This window comes from Fundulus heteroclitus, chromosome 6 (genome assembly GCF_011125445.2).
Source record: "Fundulus heteroclitus isolate FHET01 chromosome 6, MU-UCD_Fhet_4.1, whole genome shotgun sequence".
Classification (NCBI taxonomy): Eukaryota; Metazoa; Chordata; class Actinopteri; order Cyprinodontiformes; family Fundulidae; genus Fundulus; species Fundulus heteroclitus.
In genome coordinates, this window is record NC_046366.1 from 20,613,859 (window position 1) to 20,637,898 (window position 24,040).

The window sequence follows — 24,040 nt, forward strand, 5'->3', positions numbered from 1 at the left end:
CACAGACGTATGTAGGTCATGGGGTGTAGCTGTCACATTCCTTACCTTAAGCCACTCCTGAACTAATGAAGATGAGAGAAAATTAGATCCAGCCAGCACCGACTCTAGCTGCAAACCTCCGCAGGCTGCAATTATCCCCTTTTTTAAAAGCATGTTTTCCCTCCACTTAACTTTTTTGATTTGCCTTCAAGATTTGCCTCGTGGAGGATGTCAACGGTCCACTGTAAAGTCAGCAGTATTCCACACGACTGAATTCGAACATTTATTTAAGAATTTTTACAATGATTTAATATAATCTAAAAATATTTTTCTGAGTTTTGTGTTTTCATTAGTTGTAAGCTCTAATCGTTAAAATTAACTGGGATAAATGGTTAAAACATTTTAAGTCATGAATGCAGTTTAGTTTCAGTTTGTAAATTAAATTAATAATAGGTGAGTACACAAATAACACTTTTGTAGCTGTAACATTTTATTGAAGTTTTAACATGTAACAGTTATCATTTCAGAGGACATATTGCTGTAAGAATGAGCCTAAATACTGAGCAATAATATCAAGAATATCTCTCTTTCGGTGAAAGTAATGGATTTTACAGATTGCCATTAATAGTTACATTTTTTAAGGGTTGCTGGAAGGATTCCTGACGCCAGTTTACAAATGCATGTTCCTAAATTCCATATAAAAATGTGATTCGCTGTGGGTTTTGCTTTAGGGAATATGTAAAATCCTAAACCTGTCCATTTAATCTTGCGGATGTTTTAAAGTCCACTGAAAGTCGTTTCACTGTACATGTAAAGCTACAACGTGAGCAAGTTACACAGTATAAAACCTTTACAAAAGCAACTGTAAAATAGTCAACTATATTTTCCCCCCAATTCCACCAACAACGTAAAAATAACGGACAGTGAAATATTAAGTTTTTCTAAGCAAAATTGGATTCATCTACCCGACAACAGAACCCAGATAAAACGTAAAAATGTGTATTGCCACGCGCAATGAATAAAACACACACACAAAAAAAGAGACAATTTTAAAATAAATGGCTTTACCAACTCTGGAATAAACGCAATGTTTCGAAAGTATGGCTGACTTGCATGCACACCCTGAAAGTAAACAGCCAGAGATGAATATAAATTTTAAACCCTGCCAAATCCACCACACCTCTAAGCTGCTGCTTAATCACTTTTAACATCCACACTGAAAGATCGCACGGGGAAAGACGAGGTGAGCACAGCACACTGCCAGCAAGCAGCGTGTCTCATTGGCCGGCTTTCACATCCTAAAACCAGCTTGTCCACGTGGTCGAATGCTGCTACTCCGGTTTGTCAGCTGAACAAGGCAGGAAGTCCTTCTGCAGGTAATCCGGTCCGACCGGGTCTTCCTGCACACCGTGCAAGTCACACTTCAAGTAAGATTCATCGGACAAAAAAAAAAATTAAAAAAAAAAAAATTCATCGGAGTATCTTTTCTTCGTAAAGAACATTTACAAAAACAAAACAAAAAAAAAAATCTAAAAATGCTCGTTAAAAATAAATTCTCACTATGGTTAACTCCATCTCAAGTTAGCAGATTCAGTAATGTGTGCTGTCTGAGTGCCACGGAGCACTATCTGAAGGAATGTGCAGGAATGGAGGTCTGGGCTTCTATAGGGAGTGGATGGTTCAGGTGCCAGGCTGTGCCGTCTTCTACGAAGAAGTCTTGTTTTTCCTGACGTTGTTAATTTCCTAAAAAGAGAGAAACACCAGCCTGTTACAAGATGAAACAACCACGACTGCCCTGCAGGATCCCTGCAATATTTCTGTTAAAATGCCATCTTCAAATATGCAAATTTGTTGCGTCTGGTTTTTAATGGACATTAGCACCACAATGCATTAACCTGGTTTCAGTATTTAGACAAGTTTAGATAAACTATAATCTTTATACAATCTGAACTGGGTTATTCTGAATTAAATATTGGTCCTCACAACTGTGCTGGTCTATAACAAAATAGCCCAGTACAAGACATTTACATTTGTGCTAGTAACATATCTAAAAAGGTGGAGAAATTCAAGGAATATTTTGATTTTGTTAGTTAGTTTAATCTTTAACACATTCATTTTGAATAGAATCTTTCATTTCTAGTGAATCTGCTCATTTTCCAGATACAGAATCCTTATTAGGCAACAGGCCAACTTTCTCCTCTGCTCCAGTGATAATTATCTGTGCTGCAGTTATCAGCGAGCCTCTACTCGTTCCAACATGCCCTTTATGGAGGTGAGTGGAAACCCAATTACACCGCTACCACTCATTAGAGGTGTTTCTCACATTTGTGAACACATGTGGTCTGACTTTAACATAAAAAACTAAAAAAAAATCTTGGGTTCCAATTGGCAGCGCCTGCCTGACCTCTTGTGTCTCCACATCTTCTGGCAGCTACATCAGGAATCAGCAGCACACTTTAGCTCCTTCCCTGTTTGAAAAAGGAACTCACCTCAAGAAGAGTGTCTTTCAGCCTCCCGTACGCGTCCTCTAGCTTGTCATTGACAATTACCACGTCAAACATACCAGGTTCTTTACCTAAACGGGAGGAGACATAACAGCACATTTGTTAAACCTGCTTCTGGAGTTCAAGTTTCCTGCTTTTGGGATAAATTAACACTCCTTACTAAACTCCATGTCCACGCTGGCAGCATGTAAACGCTTCTGAAGGTTCTCTTCCGACTCGGTGTTTCTGTCCCTTAGACGCTTCTCCTGTAGAATCCAAGGACGCCGGTTATTATCTGGGGAAAACTCGGAGCCAAAATACTTGCATGGATTTCCGTTGTGCTCACCAGGATTTCCATGGACGGCGGCTGTATGGAGATGTAAAGGGGGTTGAGATCCGTCTTCTTGATGTTCTTCACGCCCTGCATGTCGATGTCCAGTATACAGATGAGGTTCTTGGCCTGGACGGCTTGGACGGCGGCTTTGCTCGTGCCGTACAGGTTCCCGGAGAACTCGGCGTTCTCGATGAACTCGCCGTTGTCGATGGCCGCCTGCATCGCCTCCCGCGTCACGTAATGGTAATCTAGAAACCGGACAAGCTTAGAGAAAACCAGAACGCATGTGGAACGCTGCTTTGACAACAAAGGCCGAGACGCATGCCGTACCTCTGCCGTTCTCTTCTCCAGGACGAGGCTTTCTTGTTGTATCTTTGAGATGAAACGACACCAGCGTTAGATTCTCCAGAGCGGCACGACTTTTTGCAGTGCTTACAGATTACTCTTTGTGCATGATGTATCTATTGAGCTTTCTGCTGCCTTTAATACAAATCATGACTATCATAGAGCAGATCTGAAGACACACATCTATGTTTGTTTCAACTAACAGGAGAAAACAGAATATGTAAAACAGTCCACACTACTAGCATGTAACTGGAGGAACAACATAATGGGGGGAAAACTAATACATTAGAAAAGAAAGATACATCTTTGAAGCCCTATTTCATCACCAGGATAAATCGGAAATGGCTGCCAGACTGCAAAATGTTCAACCTTGAGCGCAAAACATTTGTTGGATATTTTGCTGAAGCTGTCAGATGTAAGTTTTCACCACCTCTTGCTAAAAAAGCTCCCATGACATTACCATACATTCCTCCTGACAGCTAGGGTCAGAATACGGAAAGGCTTTTTTCCTGCGCAAGCACTAATTAATATAAATATTGGGTGGGACCAAACCCACCCAATATTTATATTAATTAAATAGGGTTTCAATTTTTATAAAAAATAATTTGGACTACAATCTTTACCTGTACTGAGCAGTAGGGGCTGGACAATTAATCACATTTACAATATAAACGCAATATAAAATAAATAAATAAATAAATAAAATCTAAATCGCAGAGGTCTGCAATTTATGGCTATCTAACAACTAATGGATAAAACACATCCTTTAGGTGTGGGTAATGTGTTTAAAGTGGGTTTGCCTCCACATGAAAAAGAAGAGAGCTGCAGCAGTGAGATCATTTTAAACAATTTTTTTTACTTGTTTTAGTGTTTATTTATTCAGACCTTTTTCCAGAAATTTCATTATAGCATTAAGTACTCGTCAAACTGTACTTAGGCTTGTTTGTTTGTTTCACTTTATGTTCAACAAGGATTGATGTCCAACTCAACAAGCTATTCTTTTGATATTCTGATTAATAAAAACTGTTAATTTTTTTTTATTAAATAGTTCCTGTTTACAAACATATTTACAGGTAATTTTTGTTGCTTGTGGCTAATGCAGAGAAAAGTCTAAATTACATTGCAATTATGGTTGAAATATATCACAGTTTTGATCTGTGGCAAAATGGTACAGCTCCACAGAGCAGCCCGACAAAAGTATCTGACGTTCAAAAAAATGAATTATCATTAAAGAAAAACAAATCCTAAATATTATAAATATATGTGGTGGTAATATTAATATGTCTAAACAAAAATAACATCATTTAGTGCACTTTTAAATGAACACAGATTAAAATGCTGAACACCAAATGTAACCACTGCCTAAAGCAAACGTGTTCTTACTGAATCCTGGCACACTTACGGGAGACACTGAAGCCGAACACATTTTCATGCTCCTTCATGAGTTTCTTCAGCAGGGTGCTTTTTCCTGCTCCCGACGGGCCACTAAACACCACAGGCCTGGGTCCAGCCATAGCTGAAACAGAGGAGGAGGAAAAAGGCTGGAGTTCATTAAAGGACTCTTTAGGCGGGGCGGGAATCGTGACTCATCATCACAGCAAACAATGTCTTTCTTTAATGACAGCAGCCTGGGTAGGCAAATGTTTTGGAGACGGGTCGCGGCCGAAGAGAAAGACAACCAAATGATGAGGCGTGCGGTTTTACTCTCACAGCAACACAGACCGTCGCTTCATTGGAGGGCCACGGCGTCACCGGGGACCTCAACGCTTGGAAACTTTTACTCCTGAGAGTAGAATCAGAAACGAGCTGAGCTACGAGAAGCCAGAGCAGAAAGTCTGCTTTTGATTTAAAGCCCGCATTCAAATTACAGCTATGCAAAACCACTCAAAGCTAAATTAACAACAAGCAACTTCACCAGAAGAAAAAAAAGCTCCCAAGCTAAGAATCAGCTCTGATTCACATAGTCCCACCGTGATGCTGCATCTATCCCCCCCCCGATGGCTTTCATCAGGCTCTTCAAGCAAAGTCCAGTCTGTGGCGTTTCTCCTTACCTTTCAGTAAAACAGAGAGCTCACACAGGTCGGGAGCTGAAGTGAACGGCCAGGGTTCGATTGAGACAAAAGAACTGAGCATGAAAGCTAAAACCGAGAGGAGGCGATATAGCAAGGGGGGGCAGGGCTAGCACTTCAACCCAGCCTCTGTTTTATTTCCTCTAGCAACAGGTAGTTCAGCTAAAAAGTGAAACTGAAAACACGTACATCACCTGGTCAACCATAACAGGAAGACGGAGATATACAAAGCTGACATGCAACGTTCTGTAGCGCGTCTTTAAAAAGTGATAAAAAAAAAAAAAACATCAGAATCAAAGCATTTAACGTGGACTAAGAAGAAGAAAAGGACTGAACTGTGGCTTAGTGGTCCCAAAACCTCTTTTTCCGGATGACAAGTAAATTTATGATTTAATTTGGGGATCAGGGTTTCTCAGACTGGAAGAGGAGCCGGGAGACACAGACTCAGTGTTAACTTGGGGAACCTTGTCGTCTGCTGGTGTTGGTGCAACGTTTTATCATCAGGTCCAAAGTCAGTAGAGCGTCTTCCAGTAAATATCACAGCATTTTTCATGCACCCCCCCCCCTGATGCTGGGCTTAATGGAGACACTGATTTCATCTCATTCTATGAGGGCAATCTGTCCATAAAACACAAAGACGTGGGCCAAATTTCAAAATAAAAGGGCGACAGATGTGAAAAATGTTTGAGTTTATTATTAGACGAAACTAATCATTAGCCCCTTGGTTTGAATAAATGGCCGACATTTTTTTTCTGTTGTCTCGTAAACAGCATAAATTTTACAAGATGCAGCATTCCCTTTATTAAAGTTAGCAGAAATTATTTTCTTAGCGCTTCGTGATCACGGTGAGACAAGTGATACTGTTATAAGAAAGGCCGTGGTTTATTTTTGTCTAGCTTCGTCTTTAGTGTACATTTACAAACATTACTCCCTGATGTCCAGTCTGAATAACATTTATTTTCCATCTAATACCAGCTAATAAGACCAACAGTAAATAAATATGCCATCTAAAACAAAAGCTTTATGGTTCATTAAAGGAAGAAAACATTTCGTGTCATAATTCTTATTTAAGACTTGCAGACATTATTAATCCAAAGACTATCCACGTTTCCTCCTTAACAGGGAGACACGTGAATGGAAATTAAAGTCACAAGCGACTCCAACCAGCATGGCCTGACGTTTATTGGAAACAGCAACATAACTGATTTTTAACCCGTGCTCTAACCCTCATGTGACTGGCATTTGCCTGGAGTAAGGTTAAATAACAGCGCCAGGGGTCAAGTCAAAGCTAAAAACTAAAAAGGTTTTGCTGGACATTTTCTTTATTCAATAGTTTCATCTTTTCAAGGAAAGAAAAACACAGATTAAGGCTTTAGACTGGTTGGGACATGATATTTCCAGAATTATGTCTGTTTTTTTTTTAAATGTCCTTCTCCCTCACAAGCTAACCGACACGCTTTGAATACGCCAAAGCAACACCAGAACTTTGTAGGAATTATTTCGATGCAGACAAAGAAAGCCCGGCAAAGCGTGATCACAAACGGCACCGCAGCACCTTGGAAAGTTTGAAATACTGCAGAACAAAGATGATATTGCTGCCAAACTGTTATCACCTCATGTAGAGTCATGAATGTCTACAATCTGGGTAGAATAACAATCCAGATTCACTACTGCACTAAAAAAAAATGCACTTTGACTCAGGGTTGCAGGCCATAAAAGTGTTACGATACTCTCAAAAACTGACTTACAGAAACTAAAAGCGTGGTAATTACATGGGACATTAAAACGAATGATAACGAGGCATAGGACAGACTCCAGTGTCAAGGTCTAACCGCCGTTTTAAGTAATTACGCTGTTAAAGGTACAACTATTCTCTTTCACCACATTGTTATGGGTCAAAGTACCTGTAATGAGGCGGCAGAGACAGTGCAGGAGTGGTTGGAATTTTCTCTGCTGATTTACACTGACTGTAATACAGCATGGGAGCTACCCCACAGTTTGCTGTGCACTGCTGGTCAGCTTGCTCAAAGAAGGCTATGACAGGGTTCCCTTAAATACAGGATAGACAAGCTTGGGTTGATTGGAAATATTTTTTAGCACAGTATAAAAAGGAGCTTCCACTCATCAATCCATCAACTCATCAATAACAAATGCTATTTTAGCTGATAAATTAACTAATACAATTATTAGGATTAGGATATTGGGTAAAGAGCAGAACAGCAAATATATATATATATATATATATATATATATATATATATATATATATATATATATATATATATATATATATATATATATATATATACATAAAAATCAAGCATAAAATCTCATGCCAACTACTACTAAATTTAACATCTGTCTGCTGAAGTCCATGTATTAAAATAGATAAATAAAACAAAAACGTTCTTATTACTGTAATATTATTTCGGATTGCTTTGCCAGCAGTAGGAATAAGTGTTGATTTTCTGTTTTTTTAAAAAAAGCAATTAATATTGTCTTATAGTTTCTGGCTTTAAATGGGGGCCTTTTTGTTTTCCGAAGGACGGATTCGTGTGCAACGCGTTCTGGGCTGAAACCAGGCTGAGACAACTAGGAAAAAAATGCCCACAGTGCACAGAAACATATTTTGGACACTGGAAAGGTAATGCCTTTAATGACGGTTTCAAAGACGATTAACGGTAAAGCTTAAAAGGTATATTCTCTACACTATCAAATTAAATTTTCACTGGTAAAACACTTTTTTATATTCAAGCGAAATATTTCTGATTGATTAATCTTGTTAGAAACTCAAGCATAACCTACAATAAAAAAAATAATATATGATAATACTAATAATAATACCTACATCAGGTTAACAGTCTTACGCGTGCTTTAAGAACAAATTGAGAGAAATAAAAATGTAGAACAAATCTTAAGCTGCAGATCCATCATGCTGCTCTAAAGTGAATTAGTGAGTAAGGAAAACTTGTTTTTTTCCTGTTTGTGCATGTATTGATTATAAGGATTCCTTGATCAACTGTTCCGCCTGCTTAGGGTCCATGTCATAGACAATCAAAACAGAATTTAAAGCAAAAATGTACCCCCCCTCCCAACAAAACCCAACCACCGTTGTCTCGCACTGCGAAGAAAACTCCCTACATTCCAACTCCATCTTTTCCTGGTACACATTGTCAACAAGCCGACTCCGGGAATGAATGGCGCTCCCAGGCATCCGGGATGAAATGAGGCGGCACAAAACCCAAACATCGCCCGTCCTACCTGAAAATAGCCTGGCAAAATGTCTCAGGTACATCGGGGGTCAGATTATTCCAAGCCTCCGAGAGCGTCTGCGGAGGATTTTCTTCCTCCACTGGCCTGAGCTTTCGTTGGCAGAGCCATTAGAGAGAACTGGGCTGCCTGCGTCATCACTGCGGACCAAAACATCAGCGTTCAGCGTCAAAAGCACGCGCGGCAAAACGCGGAAACGGGAGGGTTGTTGTTGTTGTTTTTTTCTTTAGCCACGACACAAATCTGGAAAAAAGTCAGGAGGACACTTACACTTTATAGTTGTGTGTACGTATATAACCGAGCTACATCAAGTGCTCCGTACTGGCTGTATAAACACGTGTCGGACGCGCTGCTACCATAGCTACGTGAAGTAGGCTAGTTGTAAGCTAGCGCTGCTACTTACTGGTTATTTTTGCAACATTTAAAGCAGCCGCCCGAATTAGTGCAAGTTTCGCGAATTAAACATGTCGCTCCCACCGACACCGGGAAGTTAACTCACCGCACAACTTCCCCGGATGAATGAGTCCAGACGAGCAGGCCTGACCAATCACACGGTTCGGTGTTGCTAGCTAACTAGCTAGCTAGCCGTTGGCCGCGTGCGCTAGCGGCGTGTTACCTGTTTTCTCTCAACTCTTCCCGGCTTCTTCCGAGCAGAAAAAACAAACAAACAAAATGTTTGGTTCCTCACGATCCGGAGGTCTGCGCGGAGGTCAGGACCAGTTCAACTGGGACGACGTGAAAGTCGATAAGCACCGAGAGAATTATCTGGGTAAGTTCGCCGTTATCAGCGCTAACAAGACGGCTAGCGGGCAAGCGACGAGCGGAGATAGCGGGGAAACCCCACAGGCTACAAACACACGTCTGATCCCAGCATACAGCGGCCCCATACCTTTCAACGCAGAGTCCCTCATTACACGAAGACTGTGCGGCTTTATTCGCCCCGACGCAGCTGGTTCCCTTTTTCACTTTGGCTGCTGTGTGGAAAGAAAAGAGCTTCTCTGCTGTCTGTGCCTGGCCGCTGCTGCCTAGCTAGTCAGCATGCCAGACCAGAGGAGCTACGTAGCAGCACAGATGTGACATAAAAGGCAACTTGTTTGCCAGGCTACATGTCAGGGCTGGGGTATCGCACCGGCAAACGGGGGATAAAGATCACAAGTTACGAGACTGGGCTGCTTGAACATCTAAAAAAAAAAGAAAAGAAAAAAGCTGTTTGGTTGTGATGCTAATTTTCAGATTCACCTCAGGAAATTTAAACGAAAGATGATTTATTTTTAGTAGTTCAGTTCAAAGTGTCAAACTTGTATAGGTCGACTGCACGAGGAGGGATTAAAGAGTTTATTTCTGTTCGTTTTGATGATTACTAGTTGCAGATAGCTACTTGGGATAATAAAAAAAAAAAGAAAAATTATTTTTAATGCAGAAATGTGAGGGAAGGCTGCTGACCTCACGGTTGTTAAGCTGTCATCAACAATCACCACACAGGAGGGTAAACCAGCAAACGATGGCTGGTTGTTCAGAGTTGTGTTTTTGTGGAGAATTAAGTGGAAGGAATGGAAAGGAAAAATAGTGCACAGTTTACACGAGTAACCGTAATCTTGGGGGAAGTTCACGTGGCGTGGACTGTCTGGGACTACAGCAAAGTGCTTCAGTAGCCACAAATACACCGATCATTCAGGAAACAACCACCAGTAGAGAACAATCTCAGAAGCATTTCAGATGGGCGATCATAGTGAAGTTTATAGTCCAAACAGATGTGTGATGTGTTCATGCCCAGGTCACCTGGACCTCTTTGTCATTATGGTCCTTTTTGCCCAAACTCTTGGCCAAAATAGCACATCTCTATTTCCGTTTTTATAATCTGCAATTGTTTTGTATCAGTAAAAAAAATTTTTATTTCTTTTTAAGCATTTACGTTTGTCCTAAACACCAACTGCAGCAAGCGACCGGCTTTATCTACAAAGCTGAAAGTGCAAAGTTTAATCTGCAGAGAGTGTAGCTCTGTTTTCTTCTCAAACGTTAGCATCCTCGTTCTTTAAGAAGAATTTGAAGGCAAAACCACTACCGATCAGAGTTTAAGTGGTGCTTGCAGAGAGTTTGGATCATAATCTCAGTAATGACGCTTCATCAAAAAGCTCCAATTCTAACTAACGGTCAGCCTAGAAATGTTCTGGTGAAGAGTCATCCAGGAAAAGTCTAGAAAATGTCTGGCTTTTCAGTTCATCCGAAGTGCCTTTTAATTCAAAGCTGGTGAGAGAGAGGCTCCAAGCTTTTAAGCTGTTTGGGCTGTGCTGTTGTGCCTTATCTAAATCAACATGCAGACACACTAAACAATATGGCCTCCCTGATGCCATTGATAGCCTGGCTCACAGAGATCTCTGGTCAAATGCAAGAAGGTGTGAATGGTTTAGAAATGGTTGGTTCGTCCTAGAAAGCATTTACCAGTGGTTGCATCTCAACAGTCAATAGTGCATCTGAACTAAACTAGACTAAGGACTTTATTTTTTTTTATTTTTTTTTTATTTTTTATTTTTTTCCCCAGTGTCCTGTCTAGCAATGTGGCAATAAAAATTGATATCTTAATGCCAAATAGAGCTCGACAGATTTTACTTTCACAAGTGGAGCAAACAGCTTTCGCCATAATGCTCCGCTTGATTTGTGCGTGTAAATAGCTTTATTGTGATTCCTGCAGGGAGAATTTCAAATTATATGGACACTACAATGGGAAAGTAGGAGAGTAAAAGAAAAACAAGAAGAGAAAAAAAAAGAGAAAGAAGAGGTGAAAGAAAGAAGAGATAAAAGGAAGAGAATGATAAAACTTCCTCTGTCTGCTCCATCACCTGGAAAGAGACACAAAAAGAACAGCACAACCAACAGACATAAAGCAACAGATACAATCGTGTAACATCTTGATACCATTGCTAAATCATATGTATTATTATTTAAGCTGACATGTGTAATGTGATACCTAAAAAAAAAAAAGTAAAAGAAAGTAAATAAATTATAGCCTTTCTATATATAAGTGAACATTTAATACCTGGGACCCAGCACCTGTGGGAGATTGTGAGAGTGCACTAGTTTAGGTGAAAATTATCCAGAAGGAAATGGCTTGATAGTGATTGTGGAGAACCGAAGACCCACCTTCCCCGAGCACAGAGGCAGGGGTCAGGGAACCCATAACCCCGGACTCCCAAAGGGGCCCCCAAAGCAGTGCGCCCGAGAGGGGCCTTCACAGGAAATCTGCAACCCCCCCCTGAGGAAAGAGGAGAGACAACCCCGAGGAAATCCCCCAGCCACCGCAATGCCGACGCCCTCAAGAGCCGCGGAGACGAGCCCGTGGGCTCCGCCGGCAGCCGGCCGCGCTGAAGTGGTCCTGGCCATGGGCCCTGGGGGCCAGAGGGGGCCAGAGGACTTTATATTTTTAAATATGCAGATCATATATTTTTTAATTGGTGATTTTCACCAGTAATTACTTCTGAATACTATCAATCCTTGAATCCTGGCTTAATTGTCTTTTGTTGTGGATAAAGGTTGAAGGACCAAATGTTCTGACCGGAAACTTTTTTTTTTTTTTTTTTAGGTTAAATGTGAATTTGATGCAACACCTCTGTGTTAGTCTGTGCTAAATACAGCCAGTGAAATCCTGATCTAGAATGAGACCTGGAGAAAAAATATGACAGAAATCTTTTGTGGTTTTCAAAACCTAACTTTTTTAAACCTAGTGAAGTACATCTTCTAATTGGCCTATGGCCATATTGCCAATTTCTGCTTCGGATTATTTAAAGGTATAATTTTGAGAAATCAGTTTTAAAATAAGGACTTGTTCAATTCTATACAGTCTAATTACACCTTAGAACCTAAGCTTTATGACTGCTACTTTTTATTTGTATTTATTTAGCCGGAGTAGCCAAAAAGAAATTTCACCAAGGCAACACGCGGTGACAATAAAGAATCTTTGATTCTTAGAAAAGTTTATAAAATTATATTTTTGCCAACTATTAACCAAATAGTCTCTATTTTGAACAGAATAATTTTATTAAAGCTTAATTGTCCTGCTGGTGTGTTTTGTAGGAGACTCAAAATTTAAATGGTGATACAAACTTACGTGTGTGAACTGTAAGGGCATGTGTCATTTAACATTGTTCTATTTGCTATCCAGCTACTCATAGTTGTGCAAAACTAAGATATGCAGTGTATTAAAAATCAAAATGCCAGCATTTTGGGGAAAAAAATGGCTTTGGAATCAGTTTAGGGCCTCAACGTTTAAGCTCGCCCCAACCATTTTGCTCTGTTTTGTTTTTAGGAAACTCCTTGATGGCACCGGTTGGACGTTGGCAGAAAGGCAAAGATCTGACGTGGTATGCGAAAGACAAGAAAACCGGCAAAGCTTTGTCCAAAGAGGAGGAACTGGCGGCTGTGAAGGCAGCAGAAGAGGAGGCGCTGATGGCCGCCCTGTACGTATGGCTACAGATATACTACATTTATTTAATGCAGCACGTTTTGGGAATCAAAATGTTTAATTTACTATTTTCATTCTCAATTTAGAGGACACAAGATTATAAAGAGACAACCTACTGGGCTTACCAAAGAGGTACGTGTTTTAGCTAATGAACAAAAAAACTAATCTGGGAATCTTTCACTAGCAGCAAGAGCAAATGGTTTAAATTTCTTTTAATTTTGACAGGATCTCGTAGAGGTCTGTAGAAGGGAAGAGGCTGATGGTGAAGAGAGGAGCGTTGATCGTATATCTGGCCTGGGAAGCAACAGGTGACTACCCGCATCATCTAAAATTATTCTGTAGAGGTTATTTTCTGCCTCCTTAAAAGCAATAAAGATGAGTGTTTAGGACTGAAGATCTCACAATCTTATGTGGAAGAGTTCAAACACTCTTCCACATAAGTAAAAACAAATCCTGCCAGGTAGTTTGTTAACTTTGGTTCTAACTTTGAGATTTATTGGTCATAAACTAAGGTGGCATCTTAGCACTGTAAGGATTCCATTATAAGGTGGGATATTAGTCATTGTATGGTAATCGTGTTGCAGGTTATAATGTTGCAATCTGTTTAACTTGAAAATTAAGGCTTTTGACTACTGAGAGAAGCACATCAGCGGTCAGGATTCCTGGGTCTCACATATTCAACATCTACATGATCCCCCAATCTCATATTATGGAGTTCTACAACATCACTTAGAATATCAGTGCTGATGACATCCAACTTTACATGTGTTGGTCACCATAGTCTCTAGAACAACGAGTTCATAATATTAATGAGTAGATGGGTGAGATATTTCTCAGATTTATTGTAGAAAAGACAGAATATTAGAGATTAGTACTCAACTAGCCCCTCTTAGGCTAAAACGACAGTGCTTGCAGGAAACCTAAGTGATGTTATGGACTCAGACCTAAATTTTGACAGTCACACAGTTACTAAATCAGCTTACTACCATTTTGAAAATGATAAAATGTTTTCTGCTTTGACTTTCTTTAGGTTAGATTTCTATAATCGGGTCTTTTCCTTAAAAAAAAAAAAAAAAAAAAAAACAGGCAACTGCAGCTCACCTAAACGCTACAGTCGGCAGCTTAAAGGTGCATAGCCACCATATTTGACTTTTTTTTTTTTTTATTTAAACGTCAGTAGCTCACTCTGGTTGTATAGAAAGTTTTTTTATGCAAGATGACCACGTCCTACTGGCGTATTGGTTGTTATTTTGGTGTTTTAGGCTTTATTTTTGCTCAATTAGTTTGTAAATAAAGCCTTTAATGTTATTATAATAATGGAAGTACAACACTCCGGGGATAAAACAAGGAAGCGGCTAACGGCTATAAGCATCTCCCAATGATGAAACAATGAAGAATGGTCCAAGATCCATTGAAAAAGAAATGTAAAATAATATATGATTCCAAGAGGGAAAAGAGTGGAATGTCGCTGGGAATACAGTAGGAACGTTGGTGTCCGCTGAAGCGGATGTTAAACCTGCCGAGGCTCAGATGTGACCGCAGAGTTGACTGACGTGAATAAATGTTCTGATATGAGGTTCTTAAAGTGGCTGTATCGTTATCGTTGGTCTTCGATCACGCCGAGCTGCCGCTTTACTGTGAGGCACTGCAGAGGGTCAGGCTCGGTCCGGCATTATTTACAAGTGATTTATAAATTAAGCAAACCAGAATTATGATAGTTCTGTGATACTGCCAGTAGATGGCGCCACATCTGTTTATATCTGCCCATCATGCCCGTTGTGGGGTTATTTAAGCCTCAAAAAGGACCATCAAAACACTATCAGGGTAGATGCTTGCTGTATATAACCTTATATTATCATGATCAAACAGTCTTTTTATTAAGCATCTAACGTGGCTATATTCCCTTCAATCATAATCTCAGCGTTCTTCCGCAGTCCTTATGTGTGTGAAGCAATTTAAAAATGTCTTGAGTGGCCTATAGGGTACTAAATTGTTTTGGGCCTTAATGCATTTCAGAACTGCTTGTCTGAACCATCTAGACCTTTCAGGCTTTCTCATTAAGGTCAATATTTTATCAATTCACTTTCATCATACCCTTTTCATTTACTTTAGATTTTCCTTTGCACTGCTTTTCTCTTTCTTTAATATGTAAATTATTACCATATCCTTTACATATTTTCTGTTTTTGATTACCTTTTTGTTTAGCTCTGGTCTTTATTTTGCAGTAAAGCACTCTGAATTACCCTGTGTTTTAAAACAAACCTGATGTAATGTGCTCGATTCTCTCGGCTGTTTGTGTCTTGAAGTGTAGGGTCACGGAAAATGTTGCTGTCCCAAGAAGAGAAAGAAGCGGCTAAAATGGGTCTACCAATTTTTACAGTGAGTTCAATTTCCCTTTCTAGTTATTAAATGCAGCTGATGATGAAGTTTTTGCTACAGTGGTAGCAGCTTTATCGGTTACTTCAAATAGCTTATTCCCTGCTATAATCCACACTGTAATGTGAATAATGTAACCATGCTTGTTGTGCAGCACCACAAGACTGACAGTCGCCAAGAAACATCTGCAACGGTAACATCTGAGAGCGTCGGAAAACAAGAAGAGACAGAACGAAGGTAGACCTTCGTCGATTTGCTAACCTTTTTATATCGACACAGCAATCAACGAGAACAAAATGTGAGCCAACTGTTAATACGTCTTGTTTGGTGTGATTATAAATGTAAATCTGTGTTTCATTTCAGCAAGCATGACAGCAAAAAGAAAAAGAAGGAAAAAAAGAACAAAAAGGAGAAGAAGAAGAAGGAAAAAAAGAAGAAAAGGAAAAGACGAGATTCGTCCTCATCTTCCTCATCCTCAGATGATGATAGAAAAAGGTTTGTCCCAGATTTCCTTTAAAGCTTTGGATCGCAAAGTGCCATGTTCGCTTTTAGACGGATTGGCTTAGTGATGTCACAGACTTCACCTAAATTTCATTGTGCAGTGTCGTAATCACAAAGACCTGTTTGCATAAATAATTTTGTAGAGTATTACATCTGAGCATCCCTGGATTCCTTTATTTGGACGTACTTGGACTTTTTGTGACATTGTGGACACAGTATTTAACAATAATGTCACGATTGCATATTTCCTTAATACATAATAAACGCTGAAATGTAAACCTATGTCACATTGGCCCTTAGATTCAAATATGTGGGAGGGTTTAAAAACTAAGGCTTTGATTATGTATTGATTATGATTGTGGGCCTTTGCTATTTGGGATGACGACCCTAAAGTAAAATGTCTTAAAATTGGTGTATTTTCCATTGATTTGAGCAGGTAAATACAAATTTTGCACTTAAAATAGGCACAACTCATCTCCATAATCTTATTTCAAGTGAATATATCTAATTGTCTTATTTTAGGGGTAAAATACTTATTCCATTGGCAGATCGCCTTATTTTCTTTCAAATGTAACACAAATACACTCACTTCAAGAAAATTGTACTTACTTTTAGTTCCCTTTTGCAGTTAAAACAGGATACAACTTTCTCAAATCCCTACTGACAATAACAGGTTAGCTCTCCTAATGTTTTATGTTTTTCCTAATAGATTAAGCACGTTTTAACTATATATGTTTTACAGACAAACTGATACATTTTTATTATTGACACAAATTTAAAACAATGGCAAAAATTAGAATAAACTTGGATGAGCTCCTTCTCTGAACAACAGCATCATCATCATCATCTGAGGCAGTGGGATGGCAGACCACTTGTGGCTTTCAGTTACACAAAGCTGTATTGGCAGATATTTGATTATTTCTGAGGATTCTTATTCTGGGATAGGCAAGAATCTGAATTTTACTTTGTTCAGCAAAAAAAAAAAAGAGGCCCCGACTGAGAGCCTGCTGCTAAAAGGCCGGTCATTATGTTACAAAAAGGAACAAAATGTTTAAGGGTATCCATTCGTCTTCAGCATCAGCTGGTTCTTACACTCATTGGAGAAAAGATAATATAAAAAAAAAAGTTTTATAAGTTCCTTTATTTATGTTAGCCTTACAGCTATTTCACTTTTAGATCATGTTCCTTGCACAGAGCTAATTTGTATGCCTTAATTCCACACCCAGCTGTATTAAAACTGTGTTGACATACTGTATAATTAAATAGGAATTGATGGTTGACAGGAAAGCTCTGCAGAGGGTGATTTAAAAACAGCTGAGAGAATAACTGGCTGTCCTCAGAAGTGGAGACGTGCAGCTCCTGGTGCCACAGAAAAACAATAAATCCTGCTTCTCTTTAGGATCATAATGTTTTCTCCCCTGCCTTTCAGAAGGAGACACAGGTTAAAATCAAGAGCAAACAGACTGAAACACGGTTTTACACATGAGCCATCACGCTGTTACATATGTTTTGCAATGACATTGATGACTTTCTGTTCAACTCTAATGCGTTGTTTGGTAGCGTAGTGCTGTTCTCGCGTTTTCTATATGGTCCACCTCCACTAGAGGGCGCAAGGACACTGTTCTACATTTTGCATCCTGAAGAATTTCTTTTTTCAGGTTTGGTATTTTCTTATATTTAGGGGTTACCTAAATAACATAAGAGATTTGGGAAGTAATTTGCGAGAGTGAGAAGAAAAAAAGTTTTACATGCAGTGTGACAGGTGCATGTTCAATTTCTGGTGTAAGGTTTTAAACCAAACCTTTTTTTTCAAATTTTCTTTTTCTATTCTTTTTTTGTGCATGTCCCTATTAAGCACCAGGCAGTCGCTTGTGCCCCGGCTGCGTGCTACATCTTTTCGGATGCCCTCATTGATCGTTTCCTTTTACTTTTCAGACACAGAATGGACCACCATCGTCATAATCCATCATACCATAGCCAGAGTGGAGCCAGACCCCATGACAGCCATTCAAGGGAGGGAGCAAAGGCCGAGCGGCAGCCTTCCCGCCCCCATCATCGACGGCAAAGGCACGACACAGAGTCTTCTGACGGGGGGTCTCCCGCCCGCAGTAGCTCTGCCTTCCACAAGAAGGCCCCTGCTGGTGCCACACAAAGCCACAGGAGACGCCACGACACAGACTCGGACGACTAGTGTCCCGCGCTCCCCCCAACAAAAATCAGAGAAGCGAAGTGCACACGCAGCGTTCTGGGACCTCCTGCACCACAGACAGACAGACAGACAAACTGCGAAGCATCTTAACCTTAGGGTTTTATTTCACGCTATTAGTTGAGTTTTGTGGAAGGGATGATTGTGTTTATCGTTCTGTTGAATTTTCGGTGAAGAGCCCTTTTTATTTCCTGGGCAATGTGTCAATAAATTTACAACTGGGTACATTTGCTTTGCTTATTCGTGGAAAACCTTTTGGCTTTCAGTGATTTTAGCAGAATCTGTTGACAACGGGGAGAAGTTCAGCTTTTTATGTCTTATGACTTTTTTTTTTTTTAACACAGAGAACCGGACAAGGTTTAACACACACTAAAGAGCAAGATGTTCAATTAATAAGAGTGCCAAATACCAGACTGGTCTTTTTTTTTTTTTTTTTTTATGACAGAGTACCGTTAGGCTGCCACACACAAACCAAGCTGATGAAGCAGCAGGAGCGGAGGCCAGACAAAGCCACCCTATGAGGGACCCGAGGCTCAACCTACTTCGCCTTCCACCACTACCACACTCTCCTGCCATGTTTTATAGGCCTGACTGCATTAACCATGGCAGCCTAATCAAGCTGAAAGAATGCTACCCTAGGCTGCCACCCTGCCACAAAGTGAAGCAGGATATGGTCTCCACGTTACTGCTTTAACCTCAGCAGTGGGTGGGTCATCACTTTAATGGAAGCGTATTCTTGGGTAATTTGGTGACAATTTGGATTTTTTTTTTTTTACCCCCTATTAATTTATTTTCTCCTGAGGTGTTCAAAACTGTTAAGAGAACACTAAGAAATTAAAATTACTTTAGTTCAAGATTTTTTTTAATGAATCTTGCATTGTCTCAATCATATATTCATCATGTACCTTCATTTTTCACATTTCATGTTGCAATCACATTCATGTATTTTAATGGGACTTGATGTGATAGAAGGAGACAAAGTAGTGCATAACTGGGAATCAGAAGGAAAATTATTATATCTGAAAAGTGATGGCAATTGTATTCAGATCTAACTTTTATAGAACCATATCCTGGAGTTACACCTGCAAGTCTTTTGGGACAGGTCCACAAGCTTTGAACATACTCACATTTTAAATAATTTAAGGTTTGTGTTTTGTCTATATGGGCCATTCTAAACCATGAATATTATTTGAGACAAACCACCCTATTGTAGCTCTGGGTGTCAACCAAAGCCATCTCTGTTTATTGCCCTCCTTACTGGCCTCACAGTTTAGTTGGATGCCCCGGTCTCAGTGGGTTTCAAGTTGTCGTTCTCCATCCATTTTCAGATGTGCCTTGGTGTTCATGATGCCTTTGCTCACAAAATGATTCAAACAAACCTCTGAAACGTTCACAGAACAGCTGTATTTATACGGAGATTAAATTACACACAGATGGACTCTATTTACCAACAGCTGTGATCAGTTGGCTTTACTGGATTTTAGGGAAATCAGGGTAATGGATACCACCAGAATAAATAAAAAGGACATTGTTAAATTCTATTTAAAGGAAAAAAAAAAGAAGTTCAAGCTCGTTACTTTTGCAAGGCAGTTTGTTTTATAGTTAAAATGCCCTTAACCCAAGTTTTTTTTAGGCCAAGTAACTTCTACATATTTAAAACCAATAGAGCTTTAAGTTAAACAAAGCAAATTTTATTTTTGCTGTTGAGCCAAAGTGAGATTCTATTTGCCAAATGTTTAGCTCCTTTCAAAAAGGAGGACAGATTTCTATTATAAAACTGCTCTAAGTGATATAAAAATGTTATTGAGAGCTGTACTAAGTTTTGAATGCATAGCAAAGTAAAACCAACATCCAGAATCATTGTTTCCAGTCACTTTAATAGCAGTTCATCCCCCAATCCCATCCACAATTCCTTTTAAGAAAACATCGACAAACTTATTGCAACATTAGAACATTTAGGCAATTGTAAATCAAAAATATATATAATGCACCGACAACATTAAGTAACGCCAACAATTGTTGTTTAGATAAATCTTGGAAAAATATAGGCATTTGTTTGGCTTTTTTTTTTTTTTGTTTACATCAAAGATGGTGGCACTTTGATGCAGCTGATTTTGGTATTGCTTTCAAAAATGCTATTTCCCCACACCAAGCAGAATCAAGCAGGCGACCAGCTGCCTCGAACCGTTAACTATGGCACCAAACCGCTGAACATATTCCACATAGCACACTCACAAATAAACGATTATAGCGTTAGGGGAATAAGTACTCACTTAGCATAGAGTTTCACCTCGGGGTAACGATGTAAACACCCAGTAGACACGCTTGCTCTGAAAGCTACATTTGATCAACCTGAGACTCTAATAGAAAAATCTAAACCGACCCGGTGCCCTCCTGACGTGTACGGATAGTGTGCCATCACTGCAGTATTTTTTTTATTTTTTTTAGTTTCCATCAAAATGTTATACAAAAGGCTGGTGAGCATTCACAGACGAGAGTGATGTCAGTACAAATAGTCAATACCAGTGTTCAACATTTTAAATCAGTTACTGCAGCAGCTTCAAGTAGTGCATCAGTAAATCCCCCCCCCACCCTCTCACCTCCCCCTTACAGTATATAACCAAGACGGTCAGTTGATTGCTGAGTTTCTGGGGCCAAAATGTTCCGGGGTAAATTTCTTCCCTCAATTTCCTCTTCAAAGTAATAGCCACCCGACAGCCAAGAAGAGTCACATGATGCGTTAATCCCTATAATCAAAGTTATTTACATTAACATAAAATAAGAAAGCGCACTAAGAAACGCTTTACAAGATTAGAACAGCCCCACAAGTGGCCTGTGTTGGTATGACGTAAAAGCTGAGCAGGGGACGGTTTCCAGTATGGCAGTTTTACTTAGGTGAGAAAAAAAAATAAAAAAACATGAGGGAATGAGTGGAGCAGAGTATTTTCTTTAAATATGTTAGCCATTAATGGTTCTTGAGCTGATTAGACAGCCAATCAAGTCCTTCATAGAGACCGTCTCCGGTTGTGGCACAGGTTGCCTGGATGTACCAGTTTCTGTTACGCAGGGAGTGAAGGTTCAGCTTGTCTGTCAGCTCTGCAGCATTCATGGCATTTGGAAGGTCCTACAAGCAAACCAGGGGGGGAAGAAAAACATTAAAAAACACAACTATCACCTGGGAAAAAAGAAGACTAACAAAGAAAATGGCATTCCTCTACTTGTTAAGGTTTTTTGTGACTCACTTGTTTGTTGGCGAACAGTAAAAGCACGGCATCGCGCAGCTCGTCTTCTGCCAACATCCTCAAGAGCTCTTCCCTGGCCTCGGCACATCGCTCCCTGTCATTGCTGTCCACGACAAAGATCAGACCTAGCATAGCGCGAGAGAAAAACAAAGACAGATTAGAGCGATGTGTTCTGGTTGCAAAGCAATTTAATCAGACTGCAAACAAACTGATCCAAAATAAGAAATTACCCTGCGTGTTCTGAAAGTAGTGGCGCCAAAGCGGTCGGATTTTGTCTTGACCGCCGACGTCCCATACTGTGAAACTGATGTTCTTATACTCTACTGTCTCTACGTTGAAACCTTAGGAGGAGAGCAAACGATGACATTTTAACCCACAATTTCCAGCAGCGAGATAAACGCACCCAGATTTGCCTTCTTCGCAGCGGCGCGTCAAACACGGCACTTCACCCACCTATCGTCGGGATGGTGGTCACGATCTCTCCAAGTTTCAGCTTGTACAAAATTGTCGTCTTTCCTGCAGCGTCCAAGCCCACCATCAGTATCCTCATCTCCTTCTTCCCAAACATTTTAAAGAGCCCTGCGAACATATTCCCCATGGCTGCAGGTGATGGGAAAAGCACTTCAGGACAAAAACGGTGCAATAAACTCTCCCAGACCTGAGGGGAAAAAAAATCAGCAACAATTGATGAGCAATCAATCAGCAAACTGCTGCTCCATTTAGTCCCTTGAAAAATTAAAAAAATGATATAAATGATGATTCGCAGCTTTCAGGCACCTCAAACCATAAATACAAAACTAATAGTTTGACAGTAGAGACAAATTATCCGATTTATCGAAATTAAACCCCTCACTTTCTTGGTTTGCGTTTGAGAACGGCAAAATATTTCCCACGTTGTAACTTGGCACCCACTCACTGATCCAATGTGTCAACACAGAAATAAATGAAAGGTTCTATCAGCGATTCATGATTTTACTAAAGAAATGCAACTCAAAGTTTTCAAGCAAAAATTGTTTAGAAGAACAAAAAAAGAGTTAGAAAATTACCTGAAAATTGAAACCCCACAAATATTAGACACCTGAGATGCCAAGTTTGGGCCAAGACAAGAAACAAATTGAAAGGTATAGCACAACACTTTATGTTGTCACATTTTAAGTCTCAACCTTTGTTGAATACTTGGATAAAAAATAAAAATAAAAATAAAAAAAAACTTAATACCAATTAAGATCTCTAGACATGTGACATATTACTTTAATGTCCTTAAGTATAAATTAAAACATTTGATAACCCTACTTCTTCATGAGGGCTATAAATAATGCTGTGAGGGTTCTCTAGAACAATTTCAACATTTGTCATATTTTTTCCCTTATTTATTTAAATTTTCTGCACTACATATATAAACCAATAAGCCCCCTATAGGCAAACAGAGACATTAAATTAAACATATCTTACTTTAGCGCACCAATCATGTTTGCAGTTCAATGCTGCAGTATGAGATGGGCATAAACGTATTAATGATTAAAGGGTCGCGTTCATTTCCATTTAAATAGTCATCCTACTACAGGTTTGGGGTAAAACAAAAGAAAATGTATGCAACACGCATAAAAGGAGGTTAGCCCTACAAACCTCCTTTATAGGTTTCTGAGATGCCATTTATTTGGCATCTCATAAGCGATGGAGGCTGCTGCAGCTCATCCAGCTGACTTTTCAGGGTGCGGTGCTAAAAGTTGCTCACCTCCGGGGAAACAAACGCCCACCACGGCATGCAGCAGCGGCACAACGACACCAAAGGCAGCGGGGGAACTAGACGGGATTTTAAACCTATTACAGCATTTCCTGTGACACCATTTCACGCTTTAATAAGACGTGTGAGGAGGGGGTAAAAAAAATAGGGAGCTTAGGGACCGCATCGTCGACAACGACTAGCTCTGTTAGCAGCGAGCCGCGCCGCTTCTGGACGTGTTGTTGTCGCCGCCGGTGCGAGGCCTGGTTTTATTCACCTTGTAAACACACGGCTGCACAACTACAGCCTGCAAAAAAGCCGATTATTTAGCTTGGTTTTAGAATAGTTTCTACTCACTCGCTTGATACGTTTTCTTCCCGTAAGGCGTTTCCTCCTTTACAGGAAAATGGCGATTATTCGACACGTCAGAGGTTTCTGTAAAACTTCAGGGAACACAGACCGGGAGAGATCGCCCCCTGTGGTCGAGCAGAGAATTGCACGCACAGTTTGAAAGGGTGGGGGGGAGTGTTTAATCCTGGACGGAAACGGACACTGTGGGTATTTGCAGAGTTTAAATGCGCATTTGAAATATAGAAAAATATTAAACACAAGGAAAAAATATAAGATGTAAGAGAAAAAGGGTAAGCTAATGTTCATCGTTTACTGCTGAACCAGCACTATGTTAAATAAAGCTCTATGTAAACAGTATTAAGTGAACAAAGGTGAACAAAAAATCGCATTAGTGCAATTTTTACTTATGTTTGTGGCCATAGGGGCCATTAAGTTATCCATCTTCTGTGCCATTCTATGGAACATATTGGTGGAATATTAGCTTTTTACTGGGCGATTGTTTTGTTTATTTCAGTCTTTATGGTGACACGTGGTGAATCTTATTTTAATTTACTCCTTAAAATCAAGTTCTATGTGTGTTGTTTACAGTAATTGGAATGCCAAGTGTCTTAGGTGGTATTATGGTTATGATTGAATAGCATCATTATTTTTAAACAAATGTACTATTTTACACACCTAGTTCATCAAGTAGACAAAGGACAAATT

General features: G+C 39.8%; 3 protein-coding genes across 4 annotated transcripts; 1 reads left to right on the plus strand and 2 right to left on the minus strand.

Annotated features, from left to right (window-relative positions):
• Positions 1–448: 448 nt before the first annotated feature.
• Positions 449–8,593, minus strand: guk1a (guanylate kinase 1a). 2 transcript variants are annotated; one of them, XM_021323435.2, is made up of 7 exons: positions 8,472–8,593; positions 4,544–4,657; positions 3,127–3,168; positions 2,809–3,044; positions 2,644–2,728; positions 2,469–2,554; positions 449–1,722 (listed from the first exon to the last, which is right to left on the minus strand). In XM_021323435.2, the coding sequence occupies exons 1-7, from the start codon at positions 8,503–8,505 to the stop codon at positions 1,684–1,686; spliced, it is 636 nt and encodes a 211-aa protein (XP_021179110.2). In that variant the 5' UTR covers positions 8,506–8,593; the 3' UTR covers positions 449–1,683. The 2 variants fall into 2 exon arrangements, with proteins under 2 accessions (XP_021179110.2, XP_012731835.3); XM_012876381.3 differs by lacking the exon at positions 8,472–8,593 and adding an exon at positions 5,193–5,407.
• c6h1orf35 (chromosome 6 C1orf35 homolog) lies at positions 8,464–18,244 on the plus strand. Its single transcript, XM_012876371.3, has 8 exons — positions 8,464–9,249; positions 12,781–12,931; positions 13,023–13,068; positions 13,162–13,244; positions 15,243–15,315; positions 15,467–15,549; positions 15,676–15,807; positions 17,749–18,244. Exons 1-8 carry the CDS (start codon positions 9,153–9,155, stop codon positions 18,002–18,004), a joined length of 921 nt encoding a protein of 306 aa, XP_012731825.1. The 5' UTR covers positions 8,464–9,152; the 3' UTR covers positions 18,005–18,244.
• A 1,635-nt stretch (positions 18,245–19,879) lies between these two features.
• On the minus strand, positions 19,880–23,479 carry arf1 (ADP-ribosylation factor 1). The gene is made up of 5 exons (XM_012876401.3): positions 23,342–23,479; positions 21,715–21,919; positions 21,492–21,602; positions 21,262–21,386; positions 19,880–21,143 (listed from the first exon to the last, which is right to left on the minus strand). Exons 2-5 carry the CDS (start codon positions 21,857–21,859, stop codon positions 20,985–20,987), a joined length of 540 nt encoding a protein of 179 aa, XP_012731855.1. The 5' UTR covers positions 21,860–21,919; positions 23,342–23,479; the 3' UTR covers positions 19,880–20,984.
• Positions 23,480–24,040: the final 561 nt, after the last annotated feature.

What these genes read in the sequence shown, in the direction of transcription:
- guk1a (XM_012876381.3), bottom strand. Translation starts at nt 5,274, where the DNA reads ATGCTCAGTTCTTTTGTCTCAATCGAACCCTGGCCGTTCACTTCAGCT. An exon ending in GCTCTCTGTTTTACTGAAAG is followed by an intron (nt 4,658 to 5,192) that starts GTAAGGAGAAAC and finishes CCTCTGTTTCAG; the next exon opens with CTATGGCTGGACCCAGGCCT. An exon ending in TGGAGAAGAGAACGGCAGAG is followed by an intron (nt 3,045 to 3,126) that starts GTACGGCATGCG and finishes TCCGGTTTCTAG; the next exon opens with ATTACCATTACGTGACGCGG.
- arf1 (XM_012876401.3), bottom strand. Translation starts at nt 21,859, where the DNA reads ATGGGGAATATGTTCGCAGGGCTCTTTAAAATGTTTGGGAAGAAGGAG. An exon ending in GACCACCATCCCGACGATAG is followed by an intron (nt 21,603 to 21,714) that starts GTGGGTGAAGTG and finishes TCTCCTCCTAAG; the next exon opens with GTTTCAACGTAGAGACAGTA. An exon ending in TACTGTTCGCCAACAAACAA is followed by an intron (nt 21,144 to 21,261) that starts GTGAGTCACAAA and finishes GTTTGCTTGTAG; the next exon opens with GACCTTCCAAATGCCATGAA.
- c6h1orf35 (XM_012876371.3), top strand. Translation starts at nt 9,153, where the DNA reads ATGTTTGGTTCCTCACGATCCGGAGGTCTGCGCGGAGGTCAGGACCAG. An exon ending in TCTGGCCTGGGAAGCAACAG is followed by an intron (nt 13,245 to 15,242) that starts GTGACTACCCGC and finishes TGTGTCTTGAAG; the next exon opens with TGTAGGGTCACGGAAAATGT. An exon ending in TGGGTCTACCAATTTTTACA is followed by an intron (nt 15,316 to 15,466) that starts GTGAGTTCAATT and finishes CTTGTTGTGCAG; the next exon opens with CACCACAAGACTGACAGTCG.